The sequence below is a fragment of the Notechis scutatus genome, chromosome 4 (genome assembly GCF_049901735.1).
Source record: "Notechis scutatus isolate UNSWTSFEM ecotype Mainland chromosome 4, rNotScu1.2, whole genome shotgun sequence".
Classification (NCBI taxonomy): Eukaryota; Metazoa; Chordata; class Lepidosauria; order Squamata; family Elapidae; genus Notechis; species Notechis scutatus.
The window spans coordinates 76,666,176-76,685,484 of record NC_142012.1 but is presented as its reverse complement, the minus strand read 5'-3'; the positions used below and the strand labels follow the sequence as shown (position 1 = coordinate 76,685,484).

At 42.7% G+C, this 19,309-nt stretch overlaps 1 protein-coding gene across 1 annotated transcript; it reads right to left on the bottom strand.

Moving 5' to 3' along the window:
* Positions 1 to 492: 492 nt before the first annotated feature.
* SNCG (synuclein gamma) lies at positions 493 to 17,602 on the bottom strand. Its single transcript, XM_087963864.1, has 5 exons — positions 17,267 to 17,602; positions 8,588 to 8,629; positions 6,647 to 6,774; positions 2,536 to 2,613; positions 493 to 918 (listed from the first exon to the last, which is right to left on the bottom strand). Exons 1-5 carry the CDS (start codon positions 17,385 to 17,387, stop codon positions 904 to 906), a joined length of 384 nt encoding a protein of 127 aa, XP_087819990.1. The 5' UTR covers positions 17,388 to 17,602; the 3' UTR covers positions 493 to 903.
* Between the last annotated feature and the right edge of the window lie 1,707 nt (positions 17,603 to 19,309).

The following is a 19,309-nucleotide window of genomic DNA, read 5'->3' as shown; positions in this document are numbered from 1 at the left end:
GCCCTTCCTTTTCCATTGACCCTCAGCTGAACGTGTGCCGTTCGGCTTCCTGCCTGGAAATTTGAACTGCAATAAAACTTTCCACGAAGCCGTTTTAGGAAGTTTCCTTACAGCTTTCTCCCAAAGTGTTGAGCTACCTCTTGGCTGCTGGCATCCCCAGACGGAGTAAGCGACAATGCGTATGGCATCATGTCTGCATAAAAAGGGCATGAATTGCATGCACGCATTTTATAAAGATGGAAAGAGGTCATTCCTGTCATTTAGGGGATGATGGCCTTGCTAAAAGGAAACGTATTAAATGGGCAAAGCAAAAAAGTTGTGGTTGCAACTGCATTTTGTTTTTCTGGGGGGGGGATAGAAATAGTCATCCTTACACTATTTCTCATCCCCCAAGTCCCCATAGGCCCTCTTATAATTGCAAACAGTGAGCAGACTATCCTTATGTCCAGCCTGATGAATTAAAAACAAATAAATAAATAGAAGAACAAGGGCTTAGTTGAAACAAGATTTTATTTTGTCTCTAAAAAAAAAAAATTATGTCCACCCTTTCTAGGGAAATCAAATGCTGATACTAGTGAGCCGAAAGACATGAATCAGGGATTCCAACCACGAGGGTGTGAATGGCTCTCAAACCACACTTTGGAAGGCTCAAATATGGGCAAAGAAGGAAGCCACAAAGAAGACACAAAGGGAGATGCCTAGAATTGCCCTAAAACGTACAATCGAGAGTTTTGCCACCCAGCTATGATAGGGTGAGAATTAGATAAGTGAGCGTTTGTCGTGCTGCATGAAGTTTTAGCTTAGGAATAGGAGAGATTTCCCTGCTGTTGCATCCTCTAATAGGCCTGCATTTATTCCTGGTCTCCTCACTTTTCATAATGGTAGCAGAAGTTCTGGAGAAGGTTAGTTTCCTTCAATCTGAGGAGAAGGAGGAGGAGGAGGAGGAGGAGGAGGAGAGGAGGAGGAGAGAGGAGAAAGAGAAGGAGGAGAAGAAGGAGGAGGAGGAGGAGGAGGAGGAGGAGGAGGAGGAGGAGAAGAGAAAAGAAGAAGAGAAGAGAGGAGGAGGAGGAGGAGGAGGAGGAGGAGGAGGAGGAGGAAGAAGAGAAAGAGGAAGAGGGGAGGAGGAGGAGGAGGAGGAGGAGGAGGAGGAGGAGGAGAAGAAGGAGAAGAAGAAGAGGAGGAGGAGGAGGAGGAGGAGGAGGAGGAAGGAGGGAGGAAGAAGAAGAAGGAGATGGAGAAGAAGAAGGAGAAGGAGAAGGAGAAGAAGAAGAGAAGGAGGAGGAGGAGGAAGAAGAAGGGGAAGAAGGGGAAGAAGAAGAGGAGGAGGGAGGAGGAAGAAGAAGAAGGAGAAGAAGAAGAAAGCAAAAAATTAAGTTAATTTATCTTTCCCCAAACCCATCCACTCCACTCAGGTGTGGATATCAAAATATGGCTGAGCAGTAGAATCTCGAGTATGAACTCCAATGAGTTTTTCGGGGATTGTTATTAGGTTTATGAACTGGATTGATTTGTTTATTGCAATTGTTTTTCTTTACCATGGATATATTGTATAATCTTGCTGCAAGGTACAGCGAATCTTAATTATTTGGTGCAGTATAAAAATATAATTAAGACTGCTATTAGTTATGGCAATGATAACAACAAGAACAATAGGCAAATTATGTCATTTGCATTATTTGCAGGTGCCTAGCATATTTCCATATTTACGCAAGACTTAATTACTTCGAATGCTACCATTTAAACAGCAATAGCAATAGCATTGTAAAAAGCATGACATTATTAAAATGACAGCATAAGTTGAGATTTATAAACACATGTAAATAAGTCATGCTTTGATGAAGCTTTTTGTCTGAAACAAAAGTGATTCTGCGCTATTAACATACTTAATGCAAAGGCATTCAGCTAAGCAGATCTGAAGAAATGACTTGCCTTTATTATTAATGTTAAGTTAAATCAGTATCATTAATTAATGATTCAATTAATAACACTGAATTGGGGGTTATTGGACTATATCTGGAAGGTCACAAATAATCAGTGGCTGAAGCGGAAGAATAATTTTCAATCTGTAATTTTCAATCTATAATTTTCAATCAATAATTTTCAATCTGTAATTTTCAATCTGTAATTTTGAATCTGTAATTTTCAATCTATAATTTTCAATGTATAATTTTCAATGTATAATTTTCAATCTGTAATTTTCAATGTATAATTTTCAATCTGTAATTTTCAATCTATAATTTTCAATCTATGTTCAACTCTTAATTGTCACCCCAAATATCAAAATTGTCTAGAAATTGGGGTAGGGAACAAGTGGGGGGAGGAGGAAGGAAAAAAACCAGAAAGGAATATTTTGATATAAAAACCAGTAGAACAAAGTTCTCTCATCACTTTATGGAGAAAAGAAAGGGTAATCAGCTCAGAAGGGAAGCAGAGTTTTGAGGACCTATTTATGCTCTTGGATTTTTTTGACACTCCCTTACATCCCTTCATCCTCACTGAATCAAGGACTCTGGGGCTAGCCGAGCTGAGATTTACCTCTGTGGCTTCCACCGGGATGCCTTCTTCTCCTATCCCAGCAGGTTGGTCTTCGTGTTGATTGGCATGAAGTTCCTCCTACAGAACACACAAGAACAGACCAAAGTATCACCAGATGCCACAAAAGACCAGAAGTTAGGGTTCCCATTCTGGCTAGCTTCCAGATGTGTAAATGTGTGTTAGATTTTGGCAGCAGGAATTCAAACCCAGAAAGCACACACAGGTGTCAGCAGGATTCATTAACTTCTTTATATACATAATAATATGCGTAAAATGTACAATACCAATAGTAGATTCTTCCAATGTAACGCAAGCAAAACAGAAGCAGCAGCTTCAGAGCTCAGAGCAGAAAGGTTTTCAGTTTAGAGCGGAGAGCACAGAGCTAAGCCACACCCAGACTACTTCTAGTTTCACTTTCCAATTCAGCTGCCATTGGCACTAGCCATGCCTATTCATTGCCTGACTCTGCTACTAAGCTGTATTCCAGCTCATGAATATACTCTCACAATGTGTATGGAGATTCTCAATCATCCAAGTCATGGTTGTCCCAAAGGTGCTTTTTCAAGAGGCAACTGGACTTTTTGTTTTTTTCTTTGAAGATGTTTCACTTCTCATCCTAGAAGCTTCTTCAGCTCTCACTGGATGGGTGAGTCCTCACCCATCCAGTCAGAGCTGAAGAAGTGTCATGCCCTTGTTGGAGTCTGATTCTGAGGGGGAGATTGAGGAGCTGACAGGGAGTGGGAGTATGGCTCCGGTGGCTGTGGAAGAAACGGGGAAGAGCACAGTCCGGCTGAGCAGGGAGGAACGGAGAAGGGAGCAATGTGGCTTACGGCAGAGGAAAAGGCCCTGATCCCTTTCATTAGTTGCAGCTGGGAGAACAGGATATAAGAGGAGCATTTTAAATAGCTGTTTGCTCGAAGCAAAGCGTGCTTTATCTTGGTTGAGTCTTATCTGGGTTTTGGCATTCTCCCAATTGTGGTTGCTGCATTATCTTGTGGAAGTCTGCAAATTATCATCCTGGCCTGCCGTATTAATGACTCCAGTGTGGTTTGTGTTGGTTTTTTTATTTCTAATTATTTTTTACTTTTGGTTTGGACTGCATTTACTCTCTTTATAGACTGTTTTTGAAAGAATTTGATATCAAGTTGATGATAATTGGACATTGGGGCCTAAGTTGGAGGCATTAAAGGAAATTTATTATACTTGTGTGACTGTGTTATTTTTGTGTCACGCCCCAGGTCATCACAAGAAGCTTCTAGGATGAGAAGCAAAATGTCTTCAAAGAAAAAAAAAACAGAAAGTCCAGTTGCCTCTTGAAAAAACACCTTCCAGATGTGTATGGACTACAGTTCCCAGATTGCTCAGCAAGGGTTGAGTGCATACATCTGGAACCAAATGCTGGACTGAGAGGACCCATGAAGACTGTTCTTCTGTCCAAGAGGACCAGGCACATAGCCTTTAAAGACTGAAAGGCTTACTCAAGTTGAATACTATTTGCTATATCACACAGTGGCCTCTTCTGTTTTTCTTTGGTGCAGACCTACAATCAGTGCAAATATAATCTTCCATCCCATCCTTGCTGAATTTCAAACTTGGTTTTTGGCCATTCTTCTGGATACAAACTGGTCTCTTGATTCCTTCTGGGTTGATTTTTTTAAAAATTTTCTTTCCCATATGACTACATGGAGTTAATTGTTTAAATTTAGGGGTGTAAACTAGGAAAGCAATTGATGTAGCTCTTTCCCTTACAATTCCCGGTCCTGCCTTCTCGCCAACAATTTATCCATGGATGAAGGCAAGCAAATGTTTAGATACAAACAATTGTCTGTCTGCTTCCTTGGCCAGGAGGAAAACTTCAAGCTCATCTCTAATTATGAATGGTGGCTTAAGAATCACATCCTCTGTTTGTTTCTCTTGGATCTGCATCCCTCATCATGACTTCATGCCTCTGACTCATTTTCTATTTTTAACCAGGCAGGAAAGGAGCATCTTGAGATCTTGTTTCTCCTCTTTTCTTTCTGAACTGGAGCACAATTACAGGAAGAAGACGTGTTGGGCTGTGTGTTCCTTCTCTCCCCAAGCAATATAAATTTGACAACTTTGATTTATTGAAAGGCACAAAACCTGGATGCTGCCACTCTCAAAATCAGGAACGCTGACCCAAAGCCAACCAGCCTAATGTGTTAGAGCCGTCTCATTTTTCAGAATACTCCCTACTCAACCAAAAGATAATTTCTGGGCATGGAATCCTATGCCTAGTAATGAATTTGAAAAACTTTTAAAGAATTCCTATGAGATTAGAGGTCCTTCTCTAAATTGTTTGTCATTTTGTGGAGGGAAGTTATTCTTGGTCCCTAAACTCCAGCATCAAAGTCCATTGTGTTTCTCTTGATGTTCCACAGAAATGTTTGTGGACTCTCTGTTGTGCTTATCAATGCCCCATAACTGGCTTTGGTGGAAAATGAGATGCTGCACTGGAGGTCTTCAAAATGAACCAAATATTCACTAGCTGGATCTCTATATATTCTGTTGTTCCTCATTTTTGAGGTACATTTGCTGTATCTACTGCCTACTTTACAGTTCTTAATGGGTAAAATTAACCTTTTGGTCATTGAATTGAATTGAATTTTTTATTGTCATTGTACGTATATACACAGTATACATACAACGAAATTCACATAACACCCAGAGACCAGATTCAACAGGCGCATACACGACAATCCCCAAACACCTCCCCACCTGCCTATATTCCCCACTCCCTAAAAACACACAAGCATCCACACAACAGACCAAGTAATACTGTCCAACAGCTCACTGATGGTGGTCCTTAAGTTCATTGTTAAGTGCAATTATAGCTCTGGGATAAAAACTATTCAGAAAATGTGTGGCCCGAGTTTTAATTGTTCTGTATGTTCTGCCAGAAGGCCACAATTCACAAAGATTGTAAGCAGGATGGGAAGCATCTCTGAGAATGTTGTGCAACTTCCTCAAATAAGTTGGTGACTTTGAGAAGGGCAGGTTCACTAAGATATCTGGTCAGGGGTGGGATTAAAAAATCCCAGCAACCGGTTCGCTGCCCAGTTGCTGGGTGGGTGTGGCCATGGTGGGTGTGGCCTGCTGGAACTTCCAGGAGGGCCATTTTTTTGCCTTCTCCAGGGTCTGAAGGCTTTAGACAGGAAATTGGAAGGCATTCCACTTCTTGAAATCTACCAGCTTAAGATTTCCACTTTCTTGGAATTTCTTGATTGGGTAAACAAGTCACATGCAACATTTACAGCCTTTTTCAATGGGTCTGTGAGGGGAAATAACTATTTAACTTCCACCCATGCCTGACAGTTTTCTACCTGGCAACATTTCCCTTTCACTGGTCTAAAAGCCAAAAAAATAATCTAATTAAGAGGTAGGAAGGATGCTGTGGCGGAAGGTTAAAAACCCCATTCAATTGGATGGTTTTCCCCAGCAAATATCAGCACCTCCTACACTGGATTTGGCTCACACACAAAATGTTAGGAACATGATAAGGCAGGAGTCTTCCAACTTGATAGCTTTAAGACTTGTGGACTTCAGCTTCCAGAATTCCTCCTCTAGTCATGTTAACTCAGGAATTCTGGAGTTGAAGTCCACAAGCAGGGGTGGGATTCAATTTTTTTAAACAACTGGTTCTGTGGGCATGGCTAGGTAGGTGTGGTAATGTGACTGGGTGGACGTGGCTTCTTCTTTTTTGCAGCACCCCCTGCCCACCCTGGTGCCCCATTTTGCCTTCTGGGCCTCAGGGACGCCTCCTGGGGGAAGCAGTAAGACAGAGAGTGGGATCCTGGCACAGCTGATCATTGGAACAGCTGATCGTCGGGAGGGGAAAATAGCTTAAGAAGTGACTGGGCGGGGGAGACCACAGTCAGTGATGTCATACATGCGTGATAAGGACTGACTGGGAGGGGAGGGACGGGCCCATCTGGGGCACGATTTGCTGGTTCTCCGAATTGTGCAGAATCATAACAACCGGTTCTATAGAACCGAAACCGGTAGAATTCCACCCTGTCCACAAGTCTTAAACTTGCCAAGTTTGAAGACCCTCGTGATAAGGTCTCATTGGTGGAAATATCACACCTACCTTGCTGACCAGACCACTGGTGGTTACAACAGTCTCGGCTCCTTCCACTGTTTGCTTTGCCACTGTGTTGACGCTGGCCACCACACTGTCTCCCACAAGATTGGCCTGTTCTTTGGTCTTCTCAGCAACTGTAGTCGAAGCAGAAAGAAGCTGAGAGGATGATTCACGATAAGGTGGAAGTCCCACTTCTTCAGATGTCATTGGAAGCTACTAAGATTATCGGGGATCTTTTTCATGGAGGTCACTTTTGAAAGGATCAGTGTCTTCCCTGGATTTTTGGAACCCAAGTCTGCGAGTCTTAAAACTAGCATTATTTTTGGTGATCTCCACAAGCCCAAAAGTGTGTGTGGGAAGATTGTTCAGCCCTCATTGTGTACTTGCTGGAATTTTGAAGGGGTTTTACGCCCACCCCAAAGACATGTCCAGTCTGCACCCATTTTCAGAATATAGAATGGCAAAGCCCTAAAAATGAAGTACAGGAGAAGATGCACAAGTGGATTGGTGAACAACATCTGGTCTTTCCCCCAGAAAAAGTTCTTGCGTTGACCTGCTAGAGCAGAGGTCTCCAAACTTGGCAACTTTAAGACTTGTGGACTTCAACTCCCAGAATTCCTGAACTAACATGACTGGAGGAGGAGGGATTCTGGGAGTTGAAGTCCACAAGTCTTAAAGTTGCCAAGTTTGGAGACCTCTGAGCTAGAGAGATTCTAATTGATCATTTCCTCTCTCTGCCTTAGGATATGCCAAGATGCTTTCCTTTTTCTGATGCCCAAAGAGATGTTTCAAGACCTCCTTGTTCTCTCCATCAATCATTTCCTTCTAGGACCATATGCTGGGAATTATTCCACAAACACGTGGCAAACTGTTTTGTGGTTTTGCACAAAGTGAAAGTGTAACTTTTGTCCACAAGCATAAATATGGGCCTTGGAAAAGAAACTGAAATGGTTTCTTTTCCAAGGATTTTTAGCCAGAAAATGCCAGGTAAATGTTAGCTCACGTTCAAGATTCAGCCACAAAATAATTGGCTTCCATCTGGTTTCTCTTGATGTGCAAATCCATTGGGGCTATAACTTTGTTTTCTCTGTCAACTAGAAATAAATCACATTGTAGCATAATTTTTGTTTGCTTTTGCTTTTATTGATTGACTGCAGCAAAGAAAGACAAAGAAAAAACTTGTGCAGAAAGAGAAGGAAAGAAGAAAGAAAGAAAGAAAGAAAGAAAGAAAGAAAGAAAGAAAGAAAGAAGAAAGAAAAAAAGAAAAGAAGGAGGAGGAGGAGAAGAATAAAAAGAAAGAAAGAAAATAAGTTTATTGACTGACTGAAGCAAAGAAAGACAAGGAAAAACTTGTACAGAAAGAAAGAAGAAAGAAAAAGAAAAGGAGGAGGAGGAGGAGGAGGAGGAGGAGGAGAAGGAGAAGGAGAAGGAGAAGAAGAAGAAGAAGAAGAAGAAGAAGAAGAAGAAGAAGAAGAAGAAGAAGAAGAAGAAGAAGAAGAAGAAGAAGAAGAAGAAGAAGAAGAAGAAGAAGAAGAAGAAGAAGAAGAAGAAGACAGAAACAAAATTTTATATGGGATACATTTTGCAAATATACAAGTTGTATAATAAACATTTCATGGAACAATGGCCACATTTCATTACAACCATCCTTTGATAATCTATACTGATAACTGATTCCTCCAAAGCAAACAAAAAATTATACTAATACCATCAACACTGGCAGACCTGGTGATACTGGGCCCTTATCTCCCTCTTTCCAATGTTGAAGAAAAAGCCACACTGTAAGAACATTCATCATATTAGTAGATGGATCAATTTTTGGAAAATAAGTGAAGTCCCTTGCATTTATGCCATACATGGGTATAGGAAGACAGAAGAGGACATCATTAATTCAAACCAGAAAACCCAAAAGCAACTCCATTGGGCCAACTTTTGTGTAGCTCTTACCGGAAGTCACACTTTGAACCACTCCTTCTTTGGTTTTTGTGCCTGCAAAGAGAGGGGGGAGAGAGAGAGAGAGAGAGGAGAGGGAGGGAGGAAGGAAGGAGGAGGGGGGGGGAGAGGAGAGAGAGAGAGAGAGAGAGAGAGAGAGAGGAGAGAGAAGGAGAGGAGAGGGAGAGGGAGAGGAGAAAGGAGAGAGAGAGAGAGAGAATAATTGATCAGTTTTGCTTTCAAAAACCATCCATTAAGATTTGCAGTGCTAGAGCAGCTTAGCAGAGAGTGAATCACCGGATAAAAAGGTCTTCAGTTTCCTTCTTTCGAGATGAATGTAGCACTTCAGACAAGTGGCCAGTTGAGTATCCATTTAAATACAAAGCCCACCAACAAAAAAAAAAGAGTTCAGGTGCAGCTCTTTTTCGTAATTCTTGCTGGGGAAGGGAGAAAAAGTTAGTAGGTAAATGGCCAAGATTACACATCAGTGCTCAACTTGGGTTGGTGGACAATGTTTTTCTACTCAAAGTGTTATTAGTCCCCCAAATTTGATTTAAAGTCAAGAACGGTTACAAGAACTGGGCTTGGCTAGTCTAGTGAAGAGAAGGACCAGGGGAGACAGGATAGCAGTCTTCCAATGTTTGAGTGGCTGCCACAGAGAGGAGGAAGGGGTCAAGCTATTTTCTAAAGCACCTGAAGGCCAGACAAGGAACAATGGATAAAAACTGAACAAGGGGAGATTCAACCTGGAAATAAGGAGAAACTTTTGGACAGTTAGAACAATCAACCCATGGAACAGAAGTTGCCTTCAGACGTTGTGGGAGCTCCATCACTTGAGACTTTCAAGAAGAGATTGGACTGCCCTCTGTCAGAAACGGTGTAGGATCTCCTGCTTGGGCAAAGGAGTGGGTTGGACTAGATGATCTATAAGGTCCCTTCCAACTCTGATTATCTGTTATCTGTTACATTTTAAGATGGGAAGAGCAAGGATCTTGGGCCACTACTAGCCTCTGGTCAGCAGACAGGAACAAGCAAACACATGGATAGATAGAATTCTTTATTGGGCAAGTGTGATTGGACACACAAGGAATTTATCTTGGTGCAAATGCTCTAAGTGGACATAAAAGAAAAGATACATTCGCCATCTTCCTCTACCTTGGCCATTATTTTCCTAATTCATCCCTGTAAAGCCATCTCATGCCCAGTCAGCCTGTCCTCGTTCTCCTTCTTGTGCATGTGTGTGAAATATTCACGGCCATCCTACGGGATGGTCTGAAGCTTGTAGAGCTTCTAGTGGCACCCATGCTTCTGCTATTAGCATCTCTGCATCGGTTCACAGGATTTCGAAGACAGCACACTTTCCATTTCATGGTGGTTGTTTTTTTTTTAAATGAATGTTTAGGGAAAGATGCCACCAAGGTGATGAAGGAAAAGAAAGGAGAACATCCAAAGAAACGCTCTTGCAAACCTGAGCTGCACTGCAGTCAAATTCCTTCCGGTCATTCAAATAAAAAAAGGGGAATTAGGGCTTAGTTTAGATCGGGGGGGGGGGCTGCATGCAACCATCCTTGACTTAGGTTTTTGGCTCAGACATCATCATCCAGATCATCTTTAAAAGCAAGCAGAAAAGGGGCGGCTAATTCCCCTGGGCTGACTTGGCATGGCGTTTGCACAAAATCTCATTTTTTTTTAATTCTGCAGATTCTTAGGCCTGAGAAGGTGGCCAGAAGTTCCCAGTTCCTTAATTCTAAATTCCTGTCTCTTGGATCTCTCTCTGGTTAGCGATTGTTTTAGTTCTAATAGAAGCAGACAATGAGGGAGTCCTTGGCAAGCAACATCTGTTTGATCCTTGCCACTGTCCTCTCTCGTTGCAATGACTCGACATTATTGGAGCTTGTTTATAGTCAACAGGAGTCACGGGGTAGAGAAGGGGGAGGCTGGGAGAACACAGGGGAAGAAAATCTCATAAAGGCAAGGAGATCTTCCCTGCTAATGAACTGCAAAACACAGTGCCAAATTTGAGCAGTTGGTGCCAGGGACTCTCGCCTGCTAGATTTCCAGTCTGGAAAAAGGATTCACAACATCGAATGTCAATCAGGCTGCAAACATTATTTGCCTTTATTGATCTTTTGCTAAGAGTTTCTATACAAATTTATTGGGGTCTGAAAGTTTATTCCATAGTAACAGCAAAGGTTTTTTTAAAAAAAACGAAATGGATTTGTGTGCTGTCAGCAAGTACTGCAATATGGTTAGATAGAACTGTTTAATTACATTTATGCATTGAGTCATGTATTTATTATGTAAATATATATCTATATCTATCTATCAATCTATATCCATCTATATCTATATATCTGGTATTCAGCTTTGTTCGGGTATTTTCCCACGTCATTATAGTTGTGCTTTTAAAGTTGTAGCAACGTTTCGGCAGAATCTCATCGGCCATCATCAGGCTTCTGTATTGTGTTAGTCTGTGAGTCAACTTTAAAAGCACAACTTTAAAAGCACAACTATAATGACGTGGGAAAATACCCAAACAAAGCTGAATACCGTAATATAAATACCAGCGAAAACTTAAGAAAACATCTATATCTATATCTATATCTATATCTATATCTATATCTATATCTATATCTATATCTATATCTATATCTATATCTATATCTATATCTATCTATCTATCTATCTATCTATCTATCTATCTATCTATCTATCTATCTATCTATCTATCTATCTATCTATCTATCCCTTCTACTCAAACAGCTCTGGGTATGTAGCCCAACAAAAGCACAAAAACATGCAGGTAAAATTTAGAAAAGTTGAAATATGCCAGCTAGAAATAACTATCTTTAACCTGGGGGGTGAGGGAAATACATAAATTGGATTCTACTTCCCTAAAGCCTCAGAAAAGAACCAGGTTTTTTAAAGGCCTTCTGAATGGCCAACAAGGTTGGGGTCATGTAAAACTCAGGGAAGAGAATGTTCTACTGTCAGTCCACTGGTTGCGTTTTTGGATCAAGGAGGGTTCTGTAAAGTGAGCATCTCCCAAGGTGGACCTTCGTAACATGTCCTACCACATGAGGAGAGAGGGCAGGTGTATCTCCTCTTATCTCTTGACCTTGTCAGATGCATCTTCCAACCTCTGCACTCACCCAACAGAGCCTGAGGAACCCAGAAGACTCAGAGGAGAAGAAGAAATAGAGACAACTTTGCTCTCCTTTGGTGAAACTGGTCTGCACATGCGAGCCAGATCAACATATCTTCACGGAAGATATGCTTCTGGATCCAGCCAATACACTGAGCAAAATGCAATTTTGGGTGTGTGTGTGCCAGTCTTAGCACCATCTACAGACCCAGTCACTGTGGTTTATTCAACCCACCATGATTAAGCACATCAAGGCCTCGCACCACCAACTGATCTGCTGGAATGCTGCCTGAGGTTCCAAGAAGATGCATCAGCTTAAATGCAGGAGTTGGGTGTGTAAGCGGTGGAGCTGGGGAGAAGAATGTTGGTCCCATGGTTTAGGGTGGCTGAATCCATAAGCACCCATACTGCCTTTACCCTCCTGTATCATGTAGCTATGTGAGAGAAGACCAGAGGTGGTATTCAGCAGGTTCTGACCAGTTCTGGAGAACTGGTAGCGGACATTTTGAGTAGTTCAGAGAACCAGCAAATACCACCACTGACGGCCCTGTCCCCATCTATTCCCTGCCTCCCGAGTCCCAGATGATCAGCTGAGTCTTCTTTTGTTGCCCTGCACAGGAGAACGGAGCTGGGAAGCAGGATAGTGGGGTGGGGAGGGAAGGGGGATTTTGCAGTATATCCTTCCCCTGCCACACCCACCAAGCCATGCCCACCAAGCCGTGCCCACAGAACCAGTAGTAAAACCTTTTGAATCCCACCACTGGAGAAGACACTTGTTATATAGGACTGAGATGAGCTGTAAGATAACAGTCTCTTGGGGTTGGCTCAGGTACTGCCAACAATACAGAAGTGGTTGACTTTATATGGCACGGTTCCCTCAAAAATCATCAAAATAAAATTCAAGAAAAAAGACATCATGACATCTTAATAGGACTGTGCTAAAGCTCCACCTGCAAACTTTGGTAACGCTTTGTGCTGTTTTGGGGTTGGAGTGCCAAGAGAGACTTCATACACATTTAATCTGGTTGTATATAAAAATAGGAATTTATTATAGGTGATAGGAATTTACTATAAGTAGATACTCTTATATCGATGCATACACAGTAATATAATATACAGAGATATGGGCAAATAATTTAATATTTCTAGACTGCCTTTGTTGGCCTAAATAATTTTCTGCCTCCAATATGGCTGACAGCAAAATATCAAACTGTTGTACCATGGGAACTCTTTGGAATGTGTTAAAAGGAAGCAGTTTAAGCCCCAAGGACAGTTTAAAAACAATTTTGTTTTAAAACTTCCCCATCTCCAGCACATGGCCCTGGGATATCCAGCTGTTCTCCCTCTCAAGCATTAACCAGGTTTGGCTCTGCTTAGATTTTTTTTTGAGTTCAGCCAAAGTTGGCTAGAAACTAACCGCTACCCAGGAAAAATTCTACCTGCTAAAAATCCCTTCTCTTCCGCTGGATTTTTTTTTTTTAATGGAAAACCTACGTCTCTTAGCTGTGATTGAGGGAGACCAATTAACCACGCGGAAACGTGATTCCAGTGAATTGAAATCAAAGGAAGCCCAATACATTTATTTAAGGACCAAAGTAAACTCCTCTCCAAGTTTCCTTGGAGATGTCACAGTGAGGACAGGACCTAACTCTGAAATAGTCTTGGATGCAGAAGTTGAAGTCCACATGTGACGTTCCAATTAAATTGATTTATTACTATGCAGATAAATGTACTCAACTAATGATTAGCACTATTTTGGCACTAACTAAGGGTCAGCAGAATTCAAGAGGGGTTGGCTTTGTTCATTTGTGGCTATGTAGCAATTCTAGGCTAATTCCTCTTTTGATTCCACCCTCAGGTTCTGCCACTCCTTCCCTTACACCTTCCTAGCTGTGTTTTGCTCGGGGATGTAATCCCTAAGCAGGAGACCACAGGTTCAGATTCTCCACATTGAAATTGTAATCAATGTAATCTGCAAATCCAGAGAGGGTGGCTCAAAGAAACTCCTGCTTGGTTGATTAATTCTGCTTTATTCTGCTTCAGATTTTTGATGCTGATAGTTTTGCATCGGTGGAGCAGGGAGGAGCCAGTTGTTCTACTGAAAAGAAAACTTTCTATTGCCTATCATGATGCTGAGTATCTTTTGACATTTGCTACAGACATTGTATGGATAGCTTCAGTGGACAATTTGGAGAAGGCTTTCAGGAGAAGTGGAGGGAGAGAGAGAGAGATGGATGGATGGATTGAAATACCGTGAAGTAAAGAGAGAAGGGTGGAGCTGCCTATTAATCTGGAAATTAAGGTGGGGTGTTCGTTTTCAGATGAAGGGCAATGTTGTTGGGATATAATCAGGCTTTAAAAGGACAGCAAAGAGATGACACTATCCCAATTTCATCCCTTTTTCCTGCTTTCTTTTCCAAAATTTGTCCCTTGCAGGTCCAACTTTTAAGGCTGAGTCTGCAGTCTCGGGAGAAATTGAATTTAGAGGAATATCTGCAGGAACATTGAAGCATTTCTTCTCCTGCAAGCTCAGGCTAATGTGTGAGTTGTAAGTTTTTTTTTTTAAAAAAAGCTTAACAGGAATTATCCATGCTGGGATGAAATGGGAAGGTCACAAGAAAGAGAGGGGAGAAATTTCTGTATTTATGGAACGGGAAAATGCTGGTCAAAGTATTATACACCTGCACCCCAGGAAGTGAAGGAAAGGAGAGAGGGAGGGAGAAGAAAGAAGGAGGGAGTTTATATGTCAATATTTTTTTAAAAAAGCCATTTTCATTGGCAGATAAAGGATTATCAATGTTTCTGAATTTGATGTGAATGAACATTTGTGCAATAGAAAAAACAGAGGACTTGAGATTCAGGGTGATGCAACCTCTTATTTTATTTTCAGATAACTGCCTGGTGATGTTTCCAAGCTAAAGTGATGGATTTAAATAGTTATTTATTACACGAAGGAACATTGGTCGTCCCTTCTTATCAGAATTAAGCCAGAGGGGAGTTTACTGCCACCAGGAACTGCAGCTTATGACTCTGGTATATTGGCTGGATGCAGGATTTGTTCTGGCTACATCCGTGTCCAAATTAGATCCCAGAATTAATCAGTGGAACAGCAGAAGTTGTGGATGCAACCACCACTGGAGGTTTTCAAAAACAGCTCGGACAACCATTTCTCCAGAATGGTATAGTGTCTCCTGCTTGACTAGGTCCCTTTCAATTCTCTTATACTGCATTTTTTTTTTAAAATATCAGGTTCTGTTAAGCGCCAGAAATCAGAGGACACTGCAGGGCTAATGGATCACTCAAGCGTAGAAGTATGATTAACTTCGATCCTGACCGGCTCAAGGTGGACTCAGCCTTCCATCCTTCTGAGGTGGGTAAAATGAGGACCCAGATTGTTGGGGGGCAAAAGGCTGACTCTGTAAACTGCTGAGAGAGGATTGTAGAGAGCACTATGAAGCTGCAGGTAAGTGCTCTTTCCTAGTGCTATTAGGAGCCCTTCTTTGATGGCCACCATAAAATAAGGAACAATGCCAGGGAATTCGGAGCAAAATAACGGATGGAAGAATTGCACAGTGAAATAGTTGGGGGAGAAAATAAAATATATATTTGGTGCAGCTCTTAACTGATAATGCCATTCAGTTTCTGGGAGTCAGCCAAAAGAAATTTTACTTCTGTGAGAGCGTTTTCCCCCTCCCTTCCCCAGAGGAGCCGCATAGAGACTGAACGTAAGAAGGGAAGGCTGAGAAATCATACTGAAAGACAATTTTTTGATCTTCAATTAATGCCTTTTTTGTGTTTTATTCTCACAAAAAGTCTTTGGGGAAGGGGAAAGTTGCCAGATATGAATCAGGCCCAAGATGCCTCACCATTCACCGTCTGCCTGGCGTAGCCCTACGGCAAGAGGGTGGCAAATAAATTTAAAACTAAAAAATAAACACATTCACAGCCAAACTTTTATTTGCCTCTATTTTTTCTTCCCCAAAACAATTCTCCAACCAAGGCAGAAAAGATTTGTCTCACATAAACCACCCCTCCCTCCCTCCCTCCCTCCCTCCCTCCCTCCCTTGGTTTTGCAGACTTTTCTGGAACTCAGAGCCACTAATAGATCAAACTAGAGTTTTCATCAGAATAAATTTTATAAGAGAAGGAGAAAAGGACATGCACAGACTACTCTTTCCTAACAGGATGACTTCAAATTCTTCAGAAATACAAATTTCCATAATGACAGTCCCCTACTGGTGAACCCAGGGGTGAGGGGGGGATTAGTAAGGTGGCATTCTGCAGGGAAAGCAATTCCTTCCTTCCTTCCTTCCTTCCTTCCTTCCTTCCTTCCTTCCTTCCTTCCTTCCTTCCTTCCTTCCTTCCTTCCTTCCTTCCCTGCCTCCCTCCTTCTCACCTTCCCTTCCTTCCTTTCCTCCCTCCCTCCCTCCATCTCACCTTCTCTTCCTTCCTTTCCTCCCTCCCTCTCTCCCTCCCTCCATCTCACCTTCTCTTCCTTCCTTCCTTCCTTCCTTCCTTCCTTCCTTCCTTCCTTCCTTCCTTCCTTCCTTCCTTCCTTCCCTGCTTCCCTCCCTCCATCTCACCTTCTCTTCCTTCCTTCCTTCCCTGCCTCCTCCTTCTCACCTTCCCTTCCTTCCTTTCCTCCCTCCCTCTCTCCCTCCCTCCATCTCACCTTCTCTTCCTTCCTTCCTTCCTTCCTTCCTTCCCTGCTTCCCTCCCTCCATCTCACCTTCTCTTCCTTCCTTCCTTCCTTCCTTCCTTCCTTCCTTCCTTCCTTCCTTCCTTCCTTCCTTCCTTGCTTCCCTCCCTCCATCTCACCTTCTCTTCCTTCCTTCCTTCCCTGCCTCCCTCCTTCTCACCTTCCCTTCCTTCCTTTCCTCCCTCCCTCCCTCCCTCCATCTCACCTTCTCTTCCTTCCTTCCTTCCTTCCCTCTCTCCCTCCCTCCATCTCACCTTCTCTTCCTTCCTTCCTTCCTTCCTTCCTTCCTTCCTTCCTTCCTTCCTTCCTTCCTTCCTTCCTTCCTTCCTTCCTTCCCTGCTTCCCTCCCTCCCTCCCTCCCTCCATCTCATCTTCCTTCCTTCCTTCCTTCCTCCTCCCTCCCTCCCCCCATCTCACTCCCTTCCTTCCTTCCTTCCTTCCTTCCTTCCTCCTTCCTTCCTTCCTTCCTTCCTTCCTCTTCTCCTCCCTCCCTCCATCTCATCTTCTTTTCCTTCCTTCCCTCTCCTCCCTCCCTCCCTCCATCTCACCTTCCTTCCTTCCTTCCTTCCTTCCTTCCTTCCTTCCTTCCTTCCTTCCTTCCTTCCTTCCTTCCTTCCTTCCTTCCCTGCTTCCCTCCATCTCACCTTCCTTCCTTCCTCCTCCTCCCTCCTCCCTCCCTCTCCCTCTCTCTCTCTCTCTCTCCTTTTTCATGAGAGAACCTTCCCCCATCCTTTCCTTCCTCCCATCTCAAGAGCCTCACTCTGCAAGGTCACCCCAATTGCAGATTTCTTTTGACGCCGGGGACTGCAGAGCTGGCTGCCTGTGCCGAAGGGACGTGGTTCAAACCTACCTACGTACATCACCCCTTCTTTGGTCTTCTCAGCTGCTTCGGTGACCCCCTGCTTGGTCTTCTCAGCTGCGGCCACCACTCCCTCCTTCGCAATGGAGAAGCCCTTTTTAAAGACATCCATGGTGCCTGTCCTTGGCAATGGTGTTGCCTGGGGTTGGGAGCCTTCCTTCTGCTTGCTCTGTGCAGCTTCCTCTCCCGGAGGCACCCCTGCTCTTACTTCTTTGCCAGATGCAGGGCTGGGTGAGTGGCTCGTCCTTCCTGGCTCTTATTCAGGCAGCCATCATCAGAGGGCAGCCAATGCCTGAGAGACACTGATGCTGAAATATTAATGGCGTGGATCAGCCTGTAAGGTTTTAGAGAGAGAAGCAGCAGAGAAAAAGGGGGTTGGAGGGGGAAGAGGAGGAGGAGGGAACTAAGGTAAGTGAGAGGCTCGGTTTGGAAAAGCTCCAGGAGATGTTCAGATGCCCTTTCAAGAGCTGCAGCAATGCTTACTCAAGGTCACACAGTCTACGACTGGGGGTTTCTCCGAACTGCATGGAATCTTAGCTCGGGGTTCTCCCGAACCCCTGCGAGCCCCCAGCAGTCCCACCCCTGGAAACCATCCAACCATCACACCTTTCAAGGAGGGTTTAATCTAGCCAGCCTTTGGCTGCAAGGTAGCTCTTTGTGAACCTCAAGCAAATAAGAGTTATCAGAAATAAATTTGTGTATGGGCTTGTGTGTGTGTGTGTGTGTGTGCGTACGTAAGGTACGTATGTATGTATGCATGTATACAGAATAAATGACTATGTAAAGAAAAGGAATATGAAATTGAGTTTTTTTGGTTTTGCTTAAAGAAAAAAAAACTATATTAAAAATATCCCTTTCTTTTCCTTTTTACAGTAACTTATTAAAAAATATAAGCTCTCCGAAGAACATTTGAGTGTAGCTTAACTCAAATACACCTCTTACCTTAATTAGTGGAGCATACCATACTTAGGACAGGTAGCATGACTGCAAGCCATTTGGAAACATCTTCCTGATCTAGAAATTTGCAGAAATGATAAGAGAGAGACAGAGAGAGAGAGAGAGAGAAAGAGAGAGAGAAAGTGTGTGTGAGAGAGAGAGAGAGAAAGAGAGAGACAAAAAGAGAGAGAAAGAGGAGAGAGAGAGAAAGAGAGAGAAGAGAAAGAGAAAAGAGAGAGAAAGAGGAAGAGAGAGAAAGAGAGAAGAGAGACAGAGAAAGAGAGAGAAAGAGAGAGAAAGAGAGAGGAAGAGAGAGAAAGAGAGAGAGAATGAGAAAGAGAGAGAGAAGAGAGAGAGAGAGAGAGATAAAGAGAGAGAGAGGAAGAGAGAGACAGAGAGAAAGAGAGAGAGAGAGAGAAAGAGAAAGAGAGAGAGAAAGTGTGTGTGTGAGAGAGAGAGAAAGAGAGAGAGAAAGAGAAAGAGAGAGAAAAAGAGAGAGAAAGAGGGAGAAAGAGAGAGAGAGAAAGAGAGAGAGAGAGATACAGAGAGAGAGAAAGAGAGAGAGAGAGAGAAGGCTTTTGTATCAATTTATTATATAAGGGATGACTTACTATTTTCTCCATTTTAGGTGGAAGATCAAGTAATTCAGTACAAATGACAAGGAGGTACAAAAAAGCCCAGGTGTGACCAGAGAAAGAATGCAATCCTTATCAAAGCAAGTGCCTCCTAATAAACCTATGTGATTAATTGATAGATCTTATGCCATCAAGCCAGGGCTGACTCTTAGTGATCACATAGATTTCCTCCAGGAAAATATAGGCATATATAAGGCAAATACAATGCTAAAACTCACATGCTGTTGTACAATGTAATGCCTTTGCATTACTGAGATGTCACCTGGAATAGAAGTTCCCGGATTATAACAGAGAGAAATAATTTAGAAAAACTGATAAGGGAAAATAGCTGTTTCGACAATAGATAAATACAGCCAAATCATTTTTGAAAAATGCAGATTGGGAAAAAGAACTGAGAACCCCCCCCCCCTCACACACACACAAAAGCTAAAAAGGGGTAAAAATCAGATCAACTATTTCCCTC